This window comes from Oryzias latipes, chromosome 16 (assembly GCF_002234675.1).
Source record: "Oryzias latipes chromosome 16, ASM223467v1".
Lineage (NCBI taxonomy): Eukaryota > Metazoa > Chordata > Actinopteri > Beloniformes > Adrianichthyidae > Oryzias > Oryzias latipes.
In genome coordinates, this window is record NC_019874.2 from 19,183,794 (window position 1) to 19,208,396 (window position 24,603).

General features: G+C 40.9%; 1 protein-coding gene and 1 long non-coding RNA gene across 4 annotated transcripts; both read left to right on the forward strand.

Moving 5' to 3' along the window:
• Nucleotides 1–2,872: 2,872 nt before the first annotated feature.
• LOC101159042 (zinc finger and BTB domain-containing protein 7B) lies at nt 2,873–21,354 on the forward strand. 3 transcript variants are annotated; one of them, XM_004078162.4, is made up of 5 exons: nt 2,873–3,437; nt 4,320–4,388; nt 5,065–5,160; nt 17,343–18,418; nt 18,505–21,354. In XM_004078162.4, exons 4-5 carry the CDS (start codon nt 17,349–17,351, stop codon nt 19,118–19,120), a joined length of 1,686 nt encoding a protein of 561 aa, XP_004078210.1. In that variant the 5' UTR covers nt 2,873–3,437; nt 4,320–4,388; nt 5,065–5,160; nt 17,343–17,348; the 3' UTR covers nt 19,121–21,354. The 3 variants fall into 3 exon arrangements, with proteins under 3 accessions (XP_004078210.1, XP_020565901.1, XP_020565900.1); XM_020710242.2 differs by lacking the exon at nt 4,320–4,388; XM_020710241.2 differs by lacking the exons at nt 2,873–3,437; nt 4,320–4,388; nt 5,065–5,160 and adding an exon at nt 15,063–15,861.
• A 408-nt stretch (nt 21,355–21,762) lies between these two features.
• Nucleotides 21,763–24,603, forward strand: LOC105355946. The gene is made up of 4 exons (XR_910260.3): nt 21,763–22,208; nt 23,203–23,353; nt 23,429–23,481; nt 23,697–24,603. It is a non-coding gene; the product is annotated as an uncharacterized LOC105355946 (long non-coding RNA).

Sequence of the window (24,603 nt, forward strand, 5' to 3'; positions counted from 1 at the left end):
TTGACGTTCTTTCTTTCTCAACCTCGGTTGGATTTCTATTTCTAATCCTGAACCTCTCAGCCAGGAACAAGCACCCTCCGATCCAAGGTTACGTTTGTGCGGGCAGGCACACTTTAGTCTCTGTTGTTAAGAAACTAATGTGTTGTCATGGCTGGGGTAAAGGCTGGATTGGAGTACAGTCCTCCTTCTAATGGTCACCTACTTTTTAAAATGTCTTTCTGTGACCGACTGTTCAGTCTCATAGTTATACATTTCTGTCCAGGAGGCTTTGAACAAAATATGCCATAGAGAAGCTCTTTTTTTGTGTTTGAGGGGTATAAAAAGATTAAATTTGCTTTTGTTAAAGTTTGCACTGTCCTATTAAAAGATTCTTTTTTTGTGAATATTGATGGAGATTTCAGTCTTTAAAGTCCCACTCCAATCATGTTTTGATCTTGTAAAAGCTTCCCTAGTTTCTTTTTATGATGATTATGTAGTTTGTACCCAAAAACAAAAAACTCTTGGTGGTTTCTAGTTCATAGTTTCTACAGAGAAGTAGAAGTTCTTCAGAAATTCTCCTCTGACATAAGGGGCTGTTAGCGGGGAGTACACCCACCCCCACTTCCCATCGCCTGTCTTTTTAAATGCTCTTCCGCTAGCTTTTAGCCACTCAAACCCCCTTACCTGCATCAAAAAATGGCAAGCAATATTGGAGCAGAATACTAGCTCAGATGAGAAAAGACGTACACGGATATATTTGTCTGCAAGTGGCTGCATCAGAATTGTGCAGAGCAGGGAAGTTGTTGATTGCCGTTGTAGCTTCTACGTCACAACTATAAGCTTTTTCAAACTGTATTTTTTTCATCTGCAAAATGATTCAAACAAAGGAATACTCAGATGTGAAAATTTTAATCTGAATTTCCCTAATACATGTCCTCCATCATCAGAATAATGTGACAAGAACAAATCAAAAACAGAAAAACACTATTTTTATTGGAGTGGGTCTTTAACCCCAGAAAAAGAGCAACAGAGCGACTCTGCACAGAGGTTTAAACTGCTGTTGTGCAGGCTCAAACACTCAAGTGTGCAGGTTGTGTACAAGGCCACTAGATGGCAGAGACACCTAAAATACTAAATCACAGTACTGGCATCTGTTAAATCACAAAACTATGAACTTCTATGTAAACTTAAAATTACCTCTAGACTATCTTAAATTAGTTACAATGAAGAGGAGAGATTGCAGTGGAGTTAGAAGACAGTATTGAAAAGGTTAATATTGGCAGAGCAGCCTGGATTACCAGCCGTGAATAGAGATGGGGAGGTGGTGGTGGGGGATAAACAGAACTTGTAATTACTGCGTGTCACTGTGGTTCTGAAATAGACTCAGAGGAAAGTCTTTGCTTACTAGGAAAAATAAAACGAAGACGCAAAAGCCAAATGGTGTGTGTTTTGACCTTAATGGAGAAACCACATTGTATGACAATCAATATGACAGGTAGCCTAATTCTTCCTTCTACACTTATAAACATCCCCCTTTTCAGCACCTCTCTCGTTACAGGTTGCATGTTCTGCTGCAAGGTAAACCACAGACTAACTCCTCCAGACTGTTTCATGCAAATTGCTGTAGAAAAGACTGCACACATACTTCACTGAAAAATGCATGTGGGTAAAATGTTTAACCAAGGACTCAATAAATCATATTTATTTCAGGGGAAGACTCATTAGTACACAAATAATACATAAATTATTGGTGAATAGAGCATGGAATTACACGTTGTCAACTTGTGCTCTATAAGACTTATAACACCTATGAAAACAATTAAGTAGTCTTATAGTTTATGCTCCTGTATAAGTAAATCTAATATACATCAAGTTATTTTAAACTGCAGCTAAATGCAAACATCAACTACTATATTCATTTTTGTTTTAAAAGAAACCAATCCATTACTTTTTGAAAAGCCAATAGAATACGTCCTGTTCATTTTTTATCAACAGAAAGACAATTTTTTAACCTTTTTTTTTTTTTTTTTTTTTGACACTTTTCCTGGAAGTTATTCTGCCTGTGATGGTGGATAGTGCTGAAAATTGCTGGAGTTGTGTGATGATATTTAAGGGATGGGGATTTGGACCCCAGGATGAGAACCTTCCGTCTCAATTACGTATGCATAGGTGTGTGTAACTTCTTGCCTTAGCACAACCACAGCAGAAGCACAGATTTAAGGTTGAAGGTGGGGTGGCATATAGGTGGGCTGGTGGAGTTCACCGCACAATTATATATAGACTTCCTGCCCCTTTTACACACCCCCCTCTCCACACACACACACACACAAGCTGCAGACTGCAAAGGATGAAATACAGACTTTGAAAGAGAACGGTGATTCCCATCCCTGCAACCACTTCAAACAGAGCGCCTGTGCTCTTCAAAGTGGGCTTTTTTCTTCTTCTTCTTTTTGCAGAAAAATAATGCTACTGTTAAGAGACATATAAAGAGCCTGGAAAAAAGTGCTCATATATGAAGTTACTCACATCAGACAGATTTTACTATTAACTGATTCATAAAAGCTTGTTTGAAAAGAAAAAAAAATCCCTGATACTGTTGCCCTTTGCTGTCACCACACTGGATGTGGCACATCCTCTGTGTGACTTTCATTTATCACAATAGTTTCCGTTTAAATTAAATGATCTCTGTCTACAGGAGTCTGGAGCTCCTCTGGCATCTTTTCCATCCTTTACCTCCGCATAGGAGGAGGAGGGGTGTTGCTATGGGATGGGAGGAGGAGGAAGACGTGGAGGCATTAAATCTATTTTAAATTCTATTTTGCATGTGACAGGTAAGCAAAGAGGCAGATATCCTTCAATCCTCTTTCGCTGCCCGCTTCGCACTGCCCACCTTTACGCAGCGGTGCCCAAGAGGAGGAGGAGGAAGAGGAGGAGGAGGAGCGGGGTCTCCTAACCTGCCCATCTTCCTCCTCCCTCTGCTGCCGACAGACACCGCCACCGGCCTATCCGACCACGGCCGGACCCCGTCAGTCCCGTGCGCCCTGCCCACCCCGGCGGTCCCCTCTCCAGCGCTGCCAGAGCCAATCCGCGGCTGGGTGTAAGTAGGGCAAGCCGCTTCCTGGTTCTCAGAAAGCAGAAGCTGGGAGCCGGAGTGGGCGAGAGGAGGCGACACACGGGGGGTCAAAGCAGCCCCACAGAGCCGGCTGGCGGTCTGCAGAGAGGACACACGGACAGGGAGAGCGCGTTAGGGAACAATTCAAAGGAACTCCCGAGTGTTGAAGAGGAGCGTCCCTCCTCCGCTCTCTTCCCCAACACAAACAAATCACCAGAGAAAGGGTTAAAAAAGAGACTTTAAAAGTGGGAGAAGTCGGCAGGGTGGGACGGAGTGATCCAGGAAGTGTGGAGGTTGCTCAGGTGGGAGGCGACGAGTCGGGGACAGGTGACACACCGGCTTCCAGGTAGGGTACCTGCTTATCGCGCACGCTCTTCTTGAAATAACGTCAAACAGCAGCACATGTATGGCTGAAAGGCGGTGTTGGTGACAGCTTTGCACATGCTGACAGGTCCGGTTTGCCTCAACTTTGCCTCTCAGTCACGTTCGGCTCACGGGAATCCACGTCACGGGTGTTCGGTAACGCCAATCAGCGCGTTTTGGCTCTAAAACGAACCCTGTGTTCTATTGTCATTCCTGTTATTTCTTAAGGGTTGGAGGGGAGGGGAGGGGGAGGTCAGGTGTTGCGGGCGCGCGTCTGCGTCCAGGTGAGCGCGCGGCAGATGGAGGGAGGGAGGGACTCAGGGTGGGAGGAGGAGCGGGGTCGTCGGGGACGTTTCTGGAGACCGGTCTGCTAATTATAGCCAAGAACACCGGCTGACATCCAAAACCTAACCTGTGCTCGTGCACATCACCTGCCTCTGTTCTAGCCGCGGGCGCGCGCGGTCCAGTGGATCTGCTGGATTTAGCCTCTTGAACTGAGGTGATCTCCCTCCAGTGGTCTCGTAATCATCATTATCATCAGCCATCCTCCCCCCATGGTGCACCTGGAGGTTTTATTTTAAGCATGACCCAATCCTGAGTTACATAGGATGTACCCAGGCTTTAATGTTGGGTTGGAAGGCTTGTTCCTGCAGCACGGGAGGGAGGGCTGTCTAAAGCGAGTGGGCTTGCGTGTGTGTCATTATAGAGGTAAATGTGCTGCTGCCTCTGACAGACCGGCCTGACGAGCTCAACTGGCTTGGGTTTGGTTTCCAGTCTAGGCCACAGCTTGTTTGGTTAAATCTTCAGGCATTCTTGCTGGCAGTTGTAGGCTCAAGAGTTTAGGCTCACTTGTCTGCCTTTGAAGGGCCATCACAGGAGGCTGGGACATCATCGAAGCTGCCGACAGTTCCGGGGAAACACTGACGAGAGGCGGGTAAGTTTGGAGGGGACTTGTTTCTTGTTTATTCATGTCTAGTGTTCTATAAAACTATGGCAATTCCCTGAATGTGGACGACCCATTGTGGTTTTCAAGTCATCCCTGGATCTGTTCACCCTAACTCTGCTTAGAATATTATAATCATCTGGGGCGGCTCCCTATGTCCTGACCTGACCTCTACTGTATACAGGCCTGCTTTTGAAAAAGCTCATGTCAGTGCTCAGCTTATCATCACAGGTTTAATCTAGAGTGACACCATTATTGTCTCAGTCACTCATCTGTCCTGTATCTTTAAAATGATTCTTGGATAGTTGGGGGAAGTCAGAAAACTGATCACCAGATGCATGTGTGGGCTTCTCCAACAACTTTGTGAGCAGTGGGAGAGTTTCTCTTCCAGTGAAGTCAAATTGGGAAGCAATTGGTTTCCATCAGTCTGTTTTTATTTACCAGAAACAGCCTCCTCCACCCCGTGTCAGACCACTGCATCATATGATAGTGTGGGTTTGTGTTGTTATTCTCATGCGCTGCAGCTAACATACTTTATAAAGTAAAACTGAAACAAGGTAACAAGTTGGAAGTTGCTGTTTTGTCATAACCATCCGTGTTTGCGTATTTTCTCAAACATAACTCAACAGAATTTCACTGGACTGGTTTGGTGTTTTTTCACTTTTAGATCTGAGCGGTGATTAAAATACCAGTTGGGAGGAAAGAAGACGGACGACCCGACAGACAGCAGGCACACATCTTCTTCTGGTTTTATGGACTGGAGGTAAGAACATCAAACCACTTTGTAAATGCTTGCATCTTGGATCTTCTTAAAACGTATTAAGTACATAAAAACTGCCTTGGTATGGACTAAAAAAATAGGCTTTAAAGCTCCAAAAGAGACACATTTTAGTCAAAATTTTTGTGTGTGACTCTAAAGTTCTCATAAATCAGGACGTTCACCTCCTCTCATATCAAACAATGGAAAATCAGAGCATAAAAGATGTTTTTCTTTTGGAAGTGTGACCAAAAGAAACTGAGTAAAAGAAACTGTTCAGTTTAGAAAACCTGTACTAAGACTGCAATGCTTAGCATACCTACAAAAACCAAGCCCCTTTGCTAGGGTGGGACTCATAAGTGGATTTGTCATAGCTTAACGTAGCCAAATCAGCATTCTTACATGCAATTAGTTAGGAACTGTGTGTACTTCCTTCTATATTGTCTATGGATTTTATTTAATGTTCATCTGAATGTTTCCAGTTTATGAAGATGAGTTAGAATATCACTAAATTAAATGAAACTGTAGGGATTCGTCTTTTAAACTATAATTTTGATGGTTTTAAAAAGTTCATGATTAGGATAATACAATTTTATTATTATAGATTGAAAAAGAAATGGGCTTCAGAGAGTCCATGCTGATCCTAGGATCGTGTTATTATTATTAATTGTTCTGAAACTGTACAGGCTACTACCGTCATAGTTTTTGAGTCGTTCTGTTGCCAGTCTAAAACTCATGTCCAGAAAACCACCTGATTGGTCAGAAATGAGGAAGCGTGAAGCAGCTGTTTGTGCTCAGAGTGGGTGTGCCAGACTAGACAGCAGTCAGTTATTACACAACTGCGTTATGTGGTGATGAAGATAGGTAACGCAAGAAAAGCAATCGACCACGAGCAAGGCTCTTCAGGCAGATCAGGAGTTGTGTTTTCCGTGGGTGAGAGTAATTCCCTTAAGTGCTGAGTTTGTGCCTTGCAACTTTGCAAAAAATTTTAGATGCAAAACAAACAAACAAAAAAACGCAATAAAACAGAACAGAAACTCCTCCTTCAAAAGAAAGAAAATCCCCTTTATTGACCAATCCAGCTGTGATTGATCAATCAGTTTTACAAATTGAGGTAATTTTGAACACTATTAGACATAAGTAAACCATTAGTTTGTCTTGGCATGTAATTAACTATGATTTATTAAAACATTTGATTGGTTTTATTATTTATTTCCAGCTGAAGCACAGAGATGATAGGGAATCTTTTTCCTCACATCCCAGTCTGAGTTCAATAAGGCACCCATAACTCAGAAAAAAGCCTGACTAATTTCACTGAGGTCGGTCAAATAGATTAGTTTTATCAAGGCTGTCACACATTCTTCCTTTCTGGTGCAGTTCAGACCACAATCAGCTTGTGGGGGGGCTCGGACCTATGCAGAAACTGTCCTTCATGGGGTGGGAATGTCCAAGATATCCCTGTCCTTGGAACAAAATATGAGCTGAATAAAGTGGTCAAGCAGTTGAATATTTTATGGGCAACTTGGAAGTTAACTCCTCTGTGGTTTGTTGGCAGCAAGCGCTCTTTTACTGACTTATTAAAGAGGCATCCGGAAAGAAATCCTAAAAATAAATCCGTTGGATTGAAAATATGACAGGTTTTGAAGGTTTATTAAATGACAAATGCAAACGACAATTTTTTATTTATCAGTAATATAATAAATTGGAAAAAAGGCACTTCCACTTCAAAAATCCACTTCAAACATGATTACGCTGGCTCATTTTTAGCTAAATTTAAGTTTTTAATAAAAATCAATTTACTTTTTCTGCAATTAACAATAAAATAAAGACAAAAATGTCCTTTCAATTATAATGGTGTTTATTAAATGTATAGGTTTGGCATTTTCTTCTAATAAAGAGGTATTGTTTAGATCTTAACATTGACATTCTACAAAAACTGCTCTAAAATATATATTCAAAAATATTCTGTACAACAATATCACACATTTTGATTTTTTTTACACACAAACCCTAGTAAAAGTGATGAAAATATGCATTTCCAGGCATGTACTATTCATCATATAAAGTTAATACTGTTTCGGAATAGGTCAACCTTCTGGATGTTTTAATATATATTTATGTTTTTTATGCCATAGTGTAGAGTTATATTAGAACAGTAAAAGACGGAGTCATGCTGTGTCTCAAAAACGAAAATTGTTTTTTTGCTTACGTGCATCTGTGGTGGACAGACCACACGACCGTTGTGTGGACATGGCGATTGCTGGATGTCTTTTGAGTTGGTGGGTAAAAGGAAGTGACAAATGGTCCGCCACACAAGGAACACACTCCTGCCCAAAGACACGCATGCAAACATGCATGCAAACTCTTCTAGGAAATGCTTTAATTGGGACATGTGAGCCCATATGAATTCCCCCTTTTCAGACATGGGTCTTTCAGTTTCATGCAAACCGAGTGAGTGGGAGGAAGGTGGGGAGAATGAGAGAGTATGGGGGAGGAACAATTGGAGTCGAAAGAGGTGGTTGTTTCTTTTCCCCAATATTTGAGGTGTCTTGCTGCTTTTGTCCTCTTTAATCTCTGGTGACATCAGTTTTTCTGAGAAAAATGTCTCGATTTAGTCTTGCATCTAACTGCAAGTATGCAAGAAGAATGAGAAATTGCACTATCCTTCCCAAACTGGTGTGTCATCGAATGCATGAGGGTCACAATGATTCACTTAGCAGTTAAATGCAATAAAACCCATGCTGTCAAGTCACTGGGACCTGCAGAAATCAGACTTGAAGCAGCACATTAATTTCTTTAAGTTACTTTGTCTTTTAAAGCCTCTAAATAAGTGTCTAGTTTACATCATATGTGTTGGTTGTTTCTCCACACTGAAGCAGCCACGGGCCAATGGTGACAGCAAAACGACCAAAATCCAATCTGCTGCTACTGCTGAATTCTTGCCCCTCTTGTTCTGTGTCAATAGAGGAAGTCATGTATCTGCCATTTCCTCTTTTCAGTCATGAGTTTCTGTAGCATTTGACAGCCCTTCCTTGCTCTCGACCACCAGCCTCACATCCCACGCCACCCCAACGCTAACCAATTGGCAGGTGGCCGTGACTTGTCTTCTTGTAAAGAGTTAAAAAAAAAAGAAGAAGATGAAGAAGAAGGGGGGAGAAGAGCTTGAGCGAAAAGCAACAGATAGTGATGGTGATTCAGCTCTTCTAGTAACAGTGTTTCTGTACTCGGTAAGCAGGCGGTTATCATAAATAGGTACAGTGAGACAACACTTCAGGGAAAGCGAGAATAAACACCCAAACACTCGCTGCTATTGAGTGACCCCTTTCAAGTGTGCAGTTCAAGGGGAAACTCCAGCATCGCTCAGAGTATTCCAGGAGAGGATACGCTCTTCCAATCTGGAAAAATAAAACATCTTTAGAAAAACTCAACAAAAGTCACCAAATAGGTCCAGTAATAATATTGCGCTTTTGTCCCTTTTGTGCTCTTCGACTCCACTCCAGTGGGTGGTGTTCTCCACGTGCAGCTTGACTGTACAGGTTTCCCTCAAGTTACTCTTGTAGGCTCCATTTGTGCCGAACGACAGTATTTGCTGAAACAACCGTTTTTGTTAGGATGAATCTTTTTGACCAAAGTGTATCTAACTCTCAGATAGGTGGCAATATGTTCCCATTTAACTTGTTAGCGCCGGGCTTTTTCTGCCTCACCAAGTACGTCATTACTTGACAAAATGAAGCAAATTGCTTCCATGTCAAGCAGTGAACTGGATGTACTGAACATTTGGCTGACCTAAAAAACGAAAGGTTCACTTGTGGGGATGTTCAAGATGTTTTGGAATTTTTCAGAAAGTTGCCATATATTTTTTCCCCCTCCTCTTTTCATCCGTCTAAGTGCTTCTGTCATGGATTTTGCTTCTTAACAAAAAACCCAATAAGTAAAATGAGCATTAGTTTTTCTCACCAATTGTTCTCCAAGCTGCTATTGCATGTCTTTTACCTTAATCTTCGAATCTACTTTTTTGGTTGACCATCTTTTGCTGAAGACAGGAAAAGGAAATTGATCAGGATCAGTTAGTTAACAACATTTCTGTGAGTGTTAATGTGTCCAGTGCTTCTGCAATATTTCCTTTGCAAGTTCCTTTCTGCAGGAGACCTGAAGCTTTTCTCATCCAAGTATGAGCTGAGAAGATTATAAGTTGACTCTTGATTTCTTAATTTATTTGTTTGTCTTTTATCCGTTTTTTATTTCAAAGTCTGAAATGTTTCGGTAGGAACCAGAAGTCGAGATCATTTGTCTCATTTTTTTTTAAATTGATTTCTGAAATTTGAAATATTCACTATAAGATGCCACATAATAACATATTTATGCGTTAGTCATTTAAAATGAACCTTTTTTGACCCTCTTCCCCCTGTTAACCACCTCTCCAACCCAAACACCCACTCAACCTAGCTACCCACACAACCAATCGAGCTAGAATGGGGTTAATCTAAGCACATTTTCCCACAATATCCAGAGAAAAGTCTCTCTTATTGACTGAGAGGGACTTTTGTCTCTGAATTAATTCTGTTGCAATGGGTTTTAATGTTGCACGAATTGTTTGGGGGTTTTTTTCAGAGAAAAAGTCAGATATAAATCTTTCTTTTAATGTCACAAATTTCAAAACACACAAAAAAAATATTTTTAGAAACACATTACTGAGAAAGCATGCAGAAATGTAAGAAAAGATTTCTTGTGATTTAATAAATTATAAATTCAGCCTTTTTTTCCAACTTTTAAAATAATTTTGGGATTTCTGGATGGATATTTCAGATATTTTTTCAAAAAATGTTTTGCAAATCAATCTTTGCTAGATATGCAACTAATAGAATAAATGTATGTTTATGGTTTATTTAGGTAATTTGTTAGTGTTACTACCAATGTGTAAGCATGTGTTCAAAATAAGAGAAAAATGTTGTTGCTGTTTTTATATTTTGCTAATCATGACACAGCTTTGAGGCACTACATTAAAGTAGTAGTTCACACTTTGAAAAAGCTACAAAAATTTATTTTTATTAGTTAAGAAGCAACCCTCTTTTAGTTTATGACACACAAACAATATTTTTGTGTCATAATGCAGCATTTTTGAGTTCTTCATTTTCAGGATGATGACTGCAAGAGCTGTTCTAGCTAAAGGCGGCAGGCAATGTGACCTAAATAAAAACAACCAGAGGGCGAAAACAGAAAAAACATCAAACGTTTTTTATTGGAATAGTGAGGAAATTAGTGTGTAAATGTTAATTCTTCTCATAAGCACTAAAGTTGCCCACAGTCTGTTATTACAATCTAATATCTTATAGAAGAGGTACTTTTAAATAAAATAAATTATCATTGTTATAATTAGAAAAATATTACAGAAGCACATTTTTCTGTTCATTTTTTGTATACAGATAAAGTGTCCTCCTGTACCTTCCATACTTCTCTATAGTGCACCTAGTTTGCACCACACACCCACGTGTTAAAACGCCTCGATTGAGTCACAGAACTTTTCAATTGCTGCGTTGTAAATTTTTAATGGAGCTTAATTTCTTCTCTGTTTAATTACGAACAAGTCCATATGTCGTCCACGTCATCATTCTGCAGACGAGCTTATCAGATTCAAAGTCATTCTAAAAACTGTGTGTAAAATCGAGTTTCCTTCCCACTCCTGCATATTAATTAAAAACTGGCGGCGATACGTAGATCGCCCACACACACACGGCTCTAAAGTTCTCACACAAAGATGTAAACGTGCTAGAGGAAGAAACTGCTGACCAGATGCAGAGCCCAAAGAAATGAAGAGTTAAGTGTGAAACTACTCTGTCAGCGGGCCTTCTCTTTCACATCTGTGCATCTTCTCCATCTTACGGCGAAACTCCCTCTCAGTGATGCTAATGATAGAGATGGCTGCTACCACATCTCTCCCTTCAGACATCTGCACAGGCGCGCACCCCCACAGACGCATACACCTGCAAGGACTCTTGCTACTTCCTGTGGCTGCGTGCATGTGCTCACCTCTTGCTCGATCGCTCTGTTTATCTCCCAGCCGTCATGTCACGGCTCCACTCCCTTCTCTCTTTCTGTCTCCCCCTTCCTCTCCCCTTGTAACTTAACTCTGTCGACTCTTGTTTCATGTCTCTTCGCTAACACAGATTGTTCACGGCCGGGACTAGATTTTCCTGTCTTAACCTCTCCTCTTCTTTACCTTATCTTTCAGTGTATCTCAACACCCACTCCCCATCCTCTCACTCACTCTTGTGTGTTTGTCCTCCCCCGTACTCTCCCTATTTTTGTGTGATTTCTAAGAACATGTGTGTTTTTAGAAAACATACCTCCCTCATGTTCCTTTGGGTGTTGTCTCTTCTTAAATCTCAGACTGTTTTTCCTCTTTCCAACCTCAGATTGATTCCCTTACCCGCTGCTGCTGCTTCCTCTGTCAGTCATGGGGGCAAAATAAGCTGAGGGGTTAGATTCTGATTTTTGGAAAGCACAGATGCCAAAACGTGTTCATTATTTAAATATTTTTCTTACTTTTCTGATCCTGTAATAAAGTATTCTCAGTTATTTTACAGGCCAAACTGTAAAGTTTAAAATCACAGAAAAACCCATTTTTACATACTTTTAGAGCTAATGTTAACACTTGTACGTGTATTTTATTCAGAACATTTGAAAAAAAAAAGGCTGTAAAATATTAAAACACAATAGTGTGAGAAAGTACTGTTTAAAGAAAAACAGATTGATAAAAATACAACTTTTTTTCCCCTTTATAGGATAGAAATAAATGTTTTGTTTTATCATGATTTTAAAAAGTATTGCATGTTTTTTTTATTACAATTATTCAAACATGTAAACATGTTTTGCTCTATTTTTCCCTAAGTGTTGCAGAACCAGCAAAAAAAGAAAATACCTGTAAAAAAACATTTCTGAGGCAAGAAGTTAGCTGGCTCTCGGGGGCAGACTGTATGTGGACACCCTTGCAGCGTGTGCCGATAAGCTGATAATCCTTCAGCAGATTCACGCTGGTGTCCAGGTCTGGCATGCAAACTGGCTGCAGCTCACAGTGAGCGTTGTGGTGTGGGAGGGCGATGGGATAAGGGCCTCTGCTCTGCCAGCCAAATGAATAATGTAATGTGTATCTGGAACTAAGACCACACCGTGCGCATGCGTCTCACACAAACACACTATAATGTCCCAGTTCCAGTTAAGACGGAGGACGGCCTGGTTGCAGGGGGTTTAATGATTTAAAAATATATACAAATTTGCTGAGTAACATCAAAATACTGAGCTTTTTATTTATTTATTTATCTATCTTTATTGCAGGGTGCAGTCGTTGCCGTTATCCTAATTCTGCCCCAAGTCTTGTCTTCAACAAATTCAAATGGTGATTCAAATATACCCCTGGTCGCGTCCTTCTTTATATCTCCTTATGGGATGCAAATATGTAGGCCAGAGGGAGCTGCTGGGACTCGCAGCAGGTTAGAGGTGGTGTGTTTTATTGCCCAGAAGAGAAGAACTGTCAGTTTTAAGTGTTGCTTTGGGTGTAATTCTGGGTAAAATAATGATAGTAAAGGTCTATGGAGCAGGTCTGGTTTGGAAGGCACCCACCGTCGCTTTTCATCCCCCAGTTTCCTCCTCCTCTTCCTCAGAGAAGGTGTCCCAGTACTCCACACACTAACCCAGAGAAGTGAGATGTAGAAGGGGCTGAATGACTTTTCTTTTTTTATGCCGTGGTTTTACATTCTGCATGTCAGTAAAAAGGAAGAGAAGAGGGGTGAGGAACAAGAGAGTGAGAAGAAACGGTATGAGCTTGAATCTTATTTTCCATGTGTTTGGCAGCTTTGCTGTTGTTCTGGGACAGTGGATGTTTAGAGTCACAGTTTGTTTTTTGCTGTGGTTAAGAGTAACCTATTAAGAACAGCCTATATGTGTAAAATGAGGAGTGAATCAGAGCGACTTTCATTTACTGTAAAGGACAGCAGCTGCCAACCTGTTTGCCACTAGTTTAAAGCTGTGTTTTTTCTATTTTTTTTGTCCCTGTTTAATTACCAAGCTGCTAGCCTTTGCACATGTCTCATCAAAGTAGTCTTCCCCTTCTGCTAAATTAGAAATTTAAAACGTTTTGCTAGTTTACAATTCACTTTCAGTTTAGACTTTTTAAGAGGACAAAAAAGGAACCATGCCTCTTGGCTTTTAGTTATTTAAGTCATTCTGAGAGAAGCCCTTAGCACACGTGCAGCCATTCATATGTGCACACATGGACCTAACCCTTTGGAAAACATTTGACATCAGAATTCATGGGAGCATTTCTCCCCCTGCATCACAGTTGTGTGTGAACAGTATAAAGTCATATTTTCCTGCTTGGTACTGGAGCCTGATATAATTGGGCTGGACTGGGAAAAACATGCAGCCTTTTATGGAAAATTGAAGGCATAAAAAGAATATTGGCTGTTTTAGAAAGAGTTTAGAGACTTGGCATAAATGCTTTTATTTTTGCTAGTGATTATTTGGGCTTAGGTGTGGTCAATTTTATATTGTTCATGTTTGTGGCCTCCACAGAAACTCTAAAGCTGCACCTAGTTGTGGTACAGGTCACCATTTGTAGTTTTAAGTTTCCATTTCCTCCTGAGTAAAACAACTAATTTACCTCACAAAGTTCTGGATTTGTACTTTCTGTTGCCGTTTGACTGCGCTGATCGGCATACTGTTTGAAACCAGCACAGCAGCTGTAGTAATATCTAATATTAATAAATAAATACAGTTGAAATATTTTTCTTCATGCGTCTTTAAAAGAAAGGAAGAGCGTTCACATTATGAAAGCGAAGGATGAGGAAATCGTAGAGTTGCAGAGGTGAATAATTCCTCTACCGTCGACAATAGAGTGGGAGGCATGAGCATAAAACAAAAACGTATACAGAATACAAATCACTTTTGTTAAACTTTATCAAAAATATGTGAAGTTAGTTATTACAGATATAGTCAAAATTGAATTTATGATAAATATTACAAGACAACCTAACATCCCAGAATGTGTTGGGCTTCTCCTTAGTTGCAAAACATTGTGATATTTATCAGCTTTTGCAGGCATGTCCTTGATGAACACAGAAACAGTGTGTGAGCAGTGTGTGTGGTTGTGCCAGTCATCATGTGTCGGTATTAAGTGACGCATTCACTGATAGAAAATTGATAGGAACTATTGCAGATTTTGCACAATTATTTTCCGAGTGCGTTCTAAAGTGTATACGTAGAATAACTCGCTCAGACTATCAAACACCCATGATGCAGATTTTTTTGTTTTGTTTTTTTAAACTCCCCTGTGCCGGAAATTCGATGTGCGTAGTGTGCACCTCCTAAAACCCCTTTCACTTTTCTGACATGACTGCTTTTAGGTTTTTGCAGTGTTTTGATTGTTGTGGAGCACTTGAAATTGTTATGTCTCCTGTTCTTTTATTTTGAAACGGGGTAAAGATGTATTAAGAGGGATCACAGATAGTAGTTGGCTTCATTCTGGTCTGTTATCCTGTTTGCATGCATGAAACAATGCACACATACAAGGTCACTGTGGCATCTACACTTTGCTCTGAATTAACTTAGATGGGGAGTTCCTCCTGAAATGTTCACGTCACTGATTTATTAATTTTTCTTACCACATAACTGATAGGTACAGCACGATTAATTATAATTTAGGGTAGAGATAAAAGAAGAGTTTGGAAAGTTTTAATTTATTAATGATTAAAAACCTATGTGTTTGGTAAAAAAAAAAGTATTTGCTTTAAAAGGATAACTTGGTTGTGTTGTCTACAGAAATTTAGAGCTATTGCTTTAGTGTTACAGAGAATAATTGGCAAATTTAAGAGATAAAATTTACCTCACTTTTTTGCTCTATAGCGCTTGAATTGTATCTATTGAAATACAGTTCTATTGATTGAAAAAGATCTTTCATTCATTCTTTATAAAGAAATGGCTATAAACTGCTGATGTTTGTCGTGCCTGTAGAGGAAGAGCTCCTTCCACCTCTTTGTCTCAGAGTTGTGGTGTAATGAGGTTCAACTCTCATATTGCACCTACCTGGGTGTTTGAAATGGGGTGTAAAATGACTCATAATGTCAATATGATTTTTGTTCTTACATGATCTCTTAACTTTTTGTTGACTAAAGTGGGTTTTATTTGCATGCGCGTTTCCTTTCTCTTAACCCAATTGAATCGGCGTGCTTGGTCTCCAACCTGTCGCTCATTTCGCCTGCATTACCTGCGGTCCCGTCTTAACCGCAGACATCCATCCGTCCACCTGTTGACCCCCCACGCTGAGGAGGACGAGGGAAACGGGTGTTTATTCGGAAATTGTTCGGAAAATGGGCCGTTGAGTTTTGGAAAGAGGGAAGCGTAGGCGACCCGCGGGGGGAGGGGTATCTCTGTTCGTCACCCTCTTTTGATACAACAGGAAGGAGAGTGAGTGGCAGAATGTGCGAGTGAGGTAGACATCCCCAAGGATGAACGCTTAACCCCGACTTCTGACAAAAAGATTTGGCCTTTAACTGTAGCGCTTGAAGGTAGAAGGAAACGGAGAGAAAAGAGGTGGTTGTGTTTGGCGAAGAGAGGGGAAGGGAAGGAGAACTCTTTTGCAAAGAGCAAAAAATGGATGCCATGAGACAGCGTTGTCTCCAGCTGACTGTACCCATGCCCATTAAAACGGGGAAGGTAGGACTGACAGTTTTATTCTTCTGGGTGGGACGCTCTCAGACGAGAAAGAAAGGTTTGACGCATCCTTTCGAGGCGTGAAGACTCCAGACGTCCATATTTAAGTATTTCTTAAGAGCAAATATTTATTTAATTGCTTCACTTTTTTATCGTATGGGGTGGAGCACATTTGTACCTCAAACAGGCCGTTGTAAAGTTTGTCACACAACAGGATAAATTGAACAATGGTGGGTGGGGGGAGCCACGGATCAACGCAGAAAATGTGCCCATGAGTTTTGTAGGTGTGTGTGCGTATGTGCACTTGCACCTGTGTTTGTGTGTGTGTGCACTTGCACCTGTGTTTGTGTGTGTGCTTAACAGGGTGTGTTTTGGAGCAGGTTCATCAGGCCGATGTGCTGTTGTTGCGCAGAGCCCTCTGGGCGCTCTGCGAACGCTGTTATTGGATGGCCAGGGGGGGCTGCCAGTTGCTATGGGAGGGAGATGAAGAGCAGGGAAGGGGGGGGGGGACGCGCAGGGTGAGTTGTTTGTGGAAAATCTGGTCTGCTCAGGTGTGTGGGAGATATTGTCGATCAGGTACAGTGTGGACGGGGCGAGGTGCGAGTTCAGAGACCAAAAACGTGGAGGTGTTGGGTCGTGTTATCGCATGGCCTACGGAGGCCAAATACTAAAAATTCTTTGGTTTTCATCACAAATTACCATCAAATCCTCGCTTATCCTGTTTTTCACAAAGGCATTTGTCCGGTGTTTCTTTTTGTAAACTTTGTAACTTGGCGTTCTTTTTAGGCCACAAGGAGAGGCGCTTTCTCTCTTTTTTTTTTTTTTTTTTTTTTTTTGCCTTCCTCATTCTTTCGCTGGTACTCCCCCCTTTTACCCACTCTGAAATGTCACTTCCTTCGTCTCTCTTGCTTCCTTTTTTTTCCCTTTATCTTCCCACTTCATTTGCCCCTAACTACGTCTTCTCGTACTGGAATCGGCTGACTTCAAAAGGTTTTCAGGCTCAAATTACCCTCCTGCCCCACCAGCCCATCTTTGCATGGCTTTAACCTCTCCATATTCTGACTATCACTTATTTAGCTGTCGCAGTGGCCTTCAGATTGTTCTGGAAGGTCTGTTTCACCTTGGCCCTGATTCTAACCCCCATGTTACTGCCTGAAATCAGGCCCATTAGATTTAGTAATCTCGAGGCAAACTGGAGAGTCCTTGTTAAGCCCCATTTTAAATGTCCCTCACATGAGCTTGAACCTATCATGTCTGTCACGCTACTGAAGATCTACTTTTGGAATGGCTAAGTAAGGCTTCTTGAAAGAGTTGCAGGCTAATCCCTCAATCCCTAGAAACTACAAATACCTAAAAATGATATCGGTTAACATTTCTTAGCAAACAAAACCCTGACTTTTTTATGTTTCAGTTATCAGGTAATGAATACTATGCTCCCAGCTTCTTGAAATACTTGATGTTTGTTTTCTTTTTATGTTTTTCAGGTAGCAATGTCTCCAGGAGAGGACGGTCTGATTGGGATTCCCTTCCCGGAGCACAGCAATGAGCTCTTGTCCCACCTCAATGACCAGAGGAGGACAGGAATTCTGTGTGATCTCACCCTTACCTCTCGCGGGGCTCGGTACCCAACTCACCGCTCCGTCATGGCTGCTGTCAGTTTGTACTTTCGCGGCCTGTTTGGAGCAGAGGAAGCGGGCGGTGAGGTAGGAGGAGGTTTCAGTGTTTGCCAGCTGGACTGCGTGGCACCCGACGCCCTGGACGCCCTCTTGGAGTTTGCCTACACAGCTACTCTGACAATCCCCAGCTCTGGGATGAGGGATGTGCTCCGAGGTGCTCAGCTTTTGGGCATCCAGTGTGTAGCTGACGCTTGCAGAGACATCCTCGGGGAGACAGCAGAGGCAGAGGGAGAGAAAACGGAGGAGCAGCGGATCCCGGACCAAGTTACTGGGACAATTATGAAGGAAGAGATTAGCATTAAAAAAGTATCTAGGAGAAAAACTGACAAAAGGATGGTTAAGAAAATTGGGTCCAACCATATCAACTCATCACCTATAAGGTCACTGGCTGCCTCTCCCGCCTCCCACCCATCACCCGTATCTGACAACTTCCGCTCCCTGCCCTCTACCCAGCCTCCCAGTCCCGAACAAGAGGAACTTCACTGCAAACCGAGGCAGAACGGCAATCCCAGGGTATTTGGGGGACTAGGGAGGAGAGCCACGGCCAATGGAAGTGTCCGCCATTGGCATCAGGAGCGTCCCCCTATAGCACATGCAGCGCCTGTCCAGTCTCTGAGCGATAAGCTTTCTGAAGACGACGAGATGGGAAGTTTAGGGGATGATGTCTTGCGAATGGAAACCAGTTCTATGACGACCTCTTTAGCGGATCCAGGTGCCGCCTCTTCACCTGCAGGCATGGGGAGGAAAAGAAAGTCTCAGACCCCTCAGCAGTGTCCAGTCTGCCAGAAAATCATCCATGGGGCAGGAAAACTGCCCCGGCACATGAGGACACACACTGGAGAGAAACCCTTCCAGTGCACCACCTGTGGTGTTCGTTTCACTCGGTATGAAAACTCCCACTGACAACATTCAACATTTTAGTTCTTCAAAACATTTGCTTACCTTTTTTTCTGTCTTCTTTTTCATTTAGCAATGATAAGTTAAAGATCCACATGAGGAAGCACACGGGTGAACGCCCATACCCGTGTCCGCACTGCCCTGCACGCTTCCTTCATTCATACGACCTGAAGAACCACCTGTCCTTGCACAGTGGGGCACGGCCCTTTGAGTGTCCACTGTGCCATAAGGCTTTTGCCCGAGAAGACCACCTCCAGCGTCATCGTAAAGGCCAAAGCTGCCTGGAGCTGCGCACACGCCGGCCCAGGCGTGGGCCAGAGCAGGATGAAGATGGAAGAGGGGATGACGGCAGGAGGGAGCAGTCCAGCCCTCTGTCTTTACAGGCCCCCTCCTCTGTTTTCCATCCCCATGCTGTTCTTGAAGGCCTAGGTGGTCTTGCTGGTGGTCCTCCATTGACATTTGCAAATGAAAGGGAGCGTTCTTTAGCCTTTCAGGCTTTGGCCCAATTTGGACATCAAAGCATAGCCAGGTATCCTGAGCTTTTTTTGCGAGGGCTGGAAATGCATGAAAGCAGAGAGATGGAGGGAGACGATCCAGAAAGGACACTCATGCCGGCTCTACAGCGTGACAGATGGGCAGATGAAGGGGATGAGGAAAACGGAGAGGAGGAACCAGAAGAAGGGGACTAGTTTTAAAGAAACTGTACAAGATTAAAAAAAAAAAAGATTAAATACATAAATTAACTCAGGTGGCTGGATTAAGGACCTGCTGCTGCTGCAATGCAGAGAGCACTTAAGAAAAAAACATATATGCATTTTAAAAAAAGGAAAACGGGTTTTCTGATCTTTATTTCATGTCTGTGTTCTGGTTGTTGGCAATTTGTGTTGTATACCTTTATTATTCAGTTTTTTGTTTGAAGTTTAATGTCAGTCATCTTAGCCTGATCTGTCTAAAATGATTCAAAAACCTGACAGTCATGCTGGTGTGTTGGATGTTAAATTCGGAGGTGCGATCGCCAGGATACTTCATACTATGCAAACTAAAGTATAGGTCTGCTGAGGGAACAAACTTTATATAAGAACATATATAAAAACAATTTCAAGCCTAGTTGGATTGCAAAAGTAAGGTTGACCTCTGGTGGTTGTTAATGGAAACGCATAGTCATAAATCAAACTTGTTTGCAAAAATTTGTCTTTGAGATGGAAACATATTTGCTTAAAATTTGGTGCTTTAACCAAAGATCTGCATTTTTAAATATCATTTTGACAGAAGAGATGTGAATTGTAGCCAATGTTGGGTATGAACAGTAGATTCCTCCCAACTATGTTGACAGCCATGAAAAATACTTCCTTGTCTGAGGGTCTTAGATCCGCAGTAGCCTCTGTTGAATGCCTGACCAAAAGAGACAAAGTCTGGGTCTATTGATTGATGTAATCTATTTTAAAAATATATATTTTTCAGTACATTTTGACGCAAGTCTTGCGCACTCATTTGGGTTCTTTGTTTAAAAAACAAAAAGGCAAGAGAAGGGCAAGCTGAGAGGATTTATTCCTACTGTACTTCCTCCTCTGTATTTATTTATTTATTGATATTTATTATGGCTCTTCTGCTTTTGTGAGACCAAGTCAAGGATCGAAGATAGTTATCTATCCACTCCTCATTCCAAACTTTAAAAAAGGAGCTTTTTGCTGAACTTTTCTATGCCTAAATGCCTTTACATAGTTTTGAATTCTCATCTTTCACTATTCTTCCACAAATGTTTTTCTTTGCACAATTACGCCACAGAGCTCTTAAGCAACATGGGCACATTTTGTACTTGGGGGGGGGGTAGCAGAAGGAGAACACTGCAACGAACGGGGTGGGTCAAAAGCTGCAATGCCACTGGAACGCCCAAGCTACTTTTAAGCCTGCTTTTGATTTTCTGCTTTATCACACCTCAAAAGAAGGCCGCTCTTACAGATCAGCCACTACTGTGACTAAAGGGGCCATTATCTTATGGGTTGATCTGTCTCTGAAGAGAGGAACAACTGTTTTTTTTTTTGGTGTTTTTCATGGTGTAGCAGGGAAAACGCAACTACAAACATCTCTAAATAACTGCAATAAAATTTGAATTTCCATTCTTTTTAATGTAGCAAAAGTGCTGGTCTGGCCTTGAGAGCTTTGTTCTCTTTTTTTTCTATTAAGTTTTTCTTTATTTCCTTTATTTGCACTGTAAGACTTGAGAGCTTTAAGCTTAACCTGACATTGAACCATCATGTCAGGGTATTTCTTGACTATTCTGATTTGTGATTTCAAATAGTTCAACCAACATATACTTTTATTTTATGCGTATAAATACAGAGTTATAGTCAAACATGACATAATATATATTGGGTTTGAAGTTGCCTTAGTTCTTTATTGCGCAGTATATCTTCTCAGGAACTCTTGAGCAATGCACTAAGTGATTCTACGTACAACATAAAATGGTAAAAGTGGTGCTTCACAGTGACTGACACTCTTCTTGCAAATGTAAAAGCAGTAAAAATATAAGATTTCTTAGATTTTTCTGCTGTCAAAAAAACAACTTTGTTCCATGAAATGAAAGCGAGCTTTTGGTTTTTGCTGAAACCTGTCTAACTGGAAAGACTGTGTGACAGTTGGTCCTGTGCATGAAGGGTGTTGCTGCTTCCAATCAGAGCTTTGCGAATGAATGACAGTTAACCGCCAGCTGTGAAATGTGTGTTACAATGTGAGCTGCTTGTTTTCTTGGCTTCGGTGAAGGGACGAAGGGGGCCTGTAAGAGGAGACCCCCACTTATCAGGGATAACATCGTTTGTCTTTCCATTTGTAGAGGACCTCTTTTTTTCTTAGAAATATGGATTCATTTTCCCAGTTTGTTTCAGTTGATGTAATGAAAAATAAAGAAATCTAATCCTGTATTTTACATGTTGTTTTGTCATTTAAAATACAATAATATGAAGGAATAATTAATTATATTAGGGAGGTCCACACTTATTACAAAGAGGGCCAGATTTGGTAGGGGGGCGAATGTTTCAGCACCGATCATTTGAGTCAGATGTCAGCCTGGACAAGGAAAACAGAGACATACATTGATCTGTCTGCAAGTTGATACATCAGAATGGAGCAGAGCAGAGAGTTTGTGGCCCACCAATTGTAGATTTTATGTGACAACATTCAAAACAGCATTTTTTTATCTGCTCCTGATTCACAACGATTTAGAAAAACAAAACCAAAAATGTAATTTTAAGCCTATTTTTCTTTATAAGTTATATGTCTTCCATCATGAGAAGGGGTAGGTTTTTTTTTTGTTTATCTTTTGAAGTTCTGGCCCATAAGTGAATCTGTGTCTGTGTAAAGACATAGGAACTATTGTTACTAAGTTCAAAATCTTCAATTGGATCTGTACAATAGAGCTCGTCTAGCTTGTCACAACAGCTTTGTAAGGATTAATGACTGGGCCTTGGGTAAACATTGATGATCCGCCATCAACCTGCACGAAATGATCTAACGTGACCCTGAAGTCGGCACGCGGGCTTCCTCTATCCTCTTAAATGAAATTAGGCTGAATCAGCAGCTCTGCTCTTCAACTTCTCCTGCAGTACTGTTCAGTCCGTGTGAAAAGGCAAACTGGAGCTTTTGAAAGAAAGGTTTTGGGGGTGGAAACAGCCGAAAGTGATTCGTTTGTTGTCGCGAGGCCGCTGCAGGATGTTGTTGGCAAGGCGGAGGCAGCGGGGTGCTGCGGCCCACGTGACCCACAGGACCGCAGCACAGCCACAGGTGGGTTCAGGCGAACAGCTCCACACGACGGAGCTGTTTTTCTCGTCTATTTTTATATTTGTGGGATTCTTAATTTAATTAAAAATTATCTATAGTCCCAGACTAAAGTATTTTTGATATTTCTGATGATTGTGTACTAAAATAGGCCTACATTTTTTAAAGCGCACGTCAAACGCTGATGTGTAGCGACATTTCAAAATAAAACTTTCAAAACGACCATAACTGTCGGATACTTTTTTTTTGTTTTGTGATATCTCCTGCCAATTTCATCACTTTTTAATTTGTGTAGTAAAAACTATAATTTTTATTAGGGGACAGTTGCTATTTTGTCTATCCTAAAATGCAGTAAAACAATGCTGCATTTTTTTAAACGCCATATAGCAAAAGTGGTCAATTTAATGTTTAAAACCCTATTTTTTATGTTTCACATCTGTCAACTACTGATATGTTTTTCTTTTTCTTGTTTATATTTTTCAATTATTCATGTCTATTTCAGGCTTGCAAAAGATTTCTAATTATTGGGGAAATTAAATGTTTACCACTCTGTTTTCTTGTTCTTTCTCAAAAGAACACAGTGTCTTTAAAATGAACAACTTGTGTCATCAAGTAAGTTATATATCTTTTAACACACCAGTTGGCTAATTATTAAAATATAAAAGGGTTAGAATTGTTTAGTAGTTGACACTAAATATAACAGAATGGAAATGCATTTCACTTTAAAAACTAAGCTTTGTTTCTGTTTGAGTTGCGTTTAAAACAAGAGAATCTGTTAAAGAAAACAAATCAAAATTGTCACTTATCTGTTCTAAATATGTTTTTTTGTTCATTCTTTTCTTAATGAAGTCCAAAAGACTTAAGTTTGACCTGCTGAAAAACCAGGAACAAATATAATAATAATAATGGGTTCACTTAAAATGACTAAATAAAGCTTAAACACCCTTAACCACTCTTTATAGCTCCAAAATTTCATTTTTCATTCTTTCTATAATAACAGGCTCAAGGAATCACACAAAAGTGATCAAGTCAAAAGAAAGAAGCAAGACTGGATCATAAAGGTGAAAGATCTCAGGTCTTTGGGTCAGAAGGGATGCAAGAGTTCTTACTAGCATGAAATGGAGTTTGATGAATAAATCCAGCGATGAAAGGTAAGTTGTAGGACAGCTTTAATGTCCAACTCACTGAGTTTTTTTTTTTCCTTCTTATCTGTGTAATGGGCCCAGGTGGTGAATGGTGATGAGGAGTAGCCTGAGACAAATAAAGACCAGGATAATAGGTGAGACTTTGATGCTTTGGGATGTAAGGTGGTGTAGAGGATAAAGCACTTAGTGAGTCTCTTGAAAGCAAACGGGAAACGCTGCCTGAAGCTGCTTCCTATTAACACAGGTGACATAAAGGCCCCACAACTTCCATCCTTTTCTTACAACAGCAAAAATGCCCTTCAAAGTGAGTTTTAAGTGTAATCAGTTATTCACCCTTCTCCCCATGAAGGTCTGTTTGGATGCCCGACAACAACCTGGAGACGGTTGCCAGGGTGAATGGAGGCTGTCGTTAAGGGGGAGCTTGATTTGCCAGCTTGTTCAACTACCAGGCCATGTGAACAACCCATATATAGTTGAGAAAAAAAAGATTTATTCCTCGGAGAGAGAGCTAGCTGAGACCTATTGCAGGTGTGTACAACGCCCTGCTGTGTTGGTGTTATTCACTTAATGAATTCTGCACAACTTTCATCTTCTATGAGTGATCTCGTGAGAAATGAAAGATGTTTGGGACAATGCATGAGGCATAAAGGTGGGGGTCCTCCACTTCAATAATCCCTCTATAATGCAATGCTTTGTTAGTAAATCTGATGACCGGTCTGTTCTAGTACTTTAATGTAAACCACAGCAGTATAGTTCATGATAAATGGTTTACAAATGACCGAAAAATACAATGCAATGTGCATCCCTGTAACCTCCAATAGGAAAAACAAAAGAAATGTTTCTGACTTAAAGGCTGTGCTAGCAGTGCACCCTCTGCAGGGCAGGTAGGGAACTACACTTGAATGAATCAACTTTTAAATTTCTTGCCATGACATTAATTTTTTATTCCAAAACTATAATAACAATAGTAGAAAGAAAATTCTTATAATTTAAGTTAGTGTAAAAGGTATAAACAGGAGAAAGGGAAATCATAAATCAGTCATTTATTACATTTGCTGAAATTCTGGCCTTCAGCTTCTGATCTGACCACAAAAAGCAGTAGATCACCCTGCAGTTTATTCGAGACATTAAATGTGGTACATTTTTACTATATAATGCCATGTTTTGATTGAAATATCAGTTAATAAATCCCAAATCTCAATGCTCAACTTTCTCTGGCCATTTACCTTCAACATACAAGTCTCATTTAAAAAAAA

Bases quoted from the DNA above. Each gene is read 5' to 3' on its own strand.
- LOC101159042 (XM_020710241.2), top strand. From the start codon at position 15,799: ATGGATGCCATGAGACAGCGTTGTCTCCAGCTGACTGTACCCATGCCC. The intron at 15,862-17,342 runs GTAGGACTGACA...TATGTTTTTCAG, and splicing joins TGCCCATTAAAACGGGGAAG to GTAGCAATGTCTCCAGGAGA. The intron at 18,419-18,504 runs GTATGAAAACTC...TTTTTCATTTAG, and splicing joins TGTGGTGTTCGTTTCACTCG to CAATGATAAGTTAAAGATCC.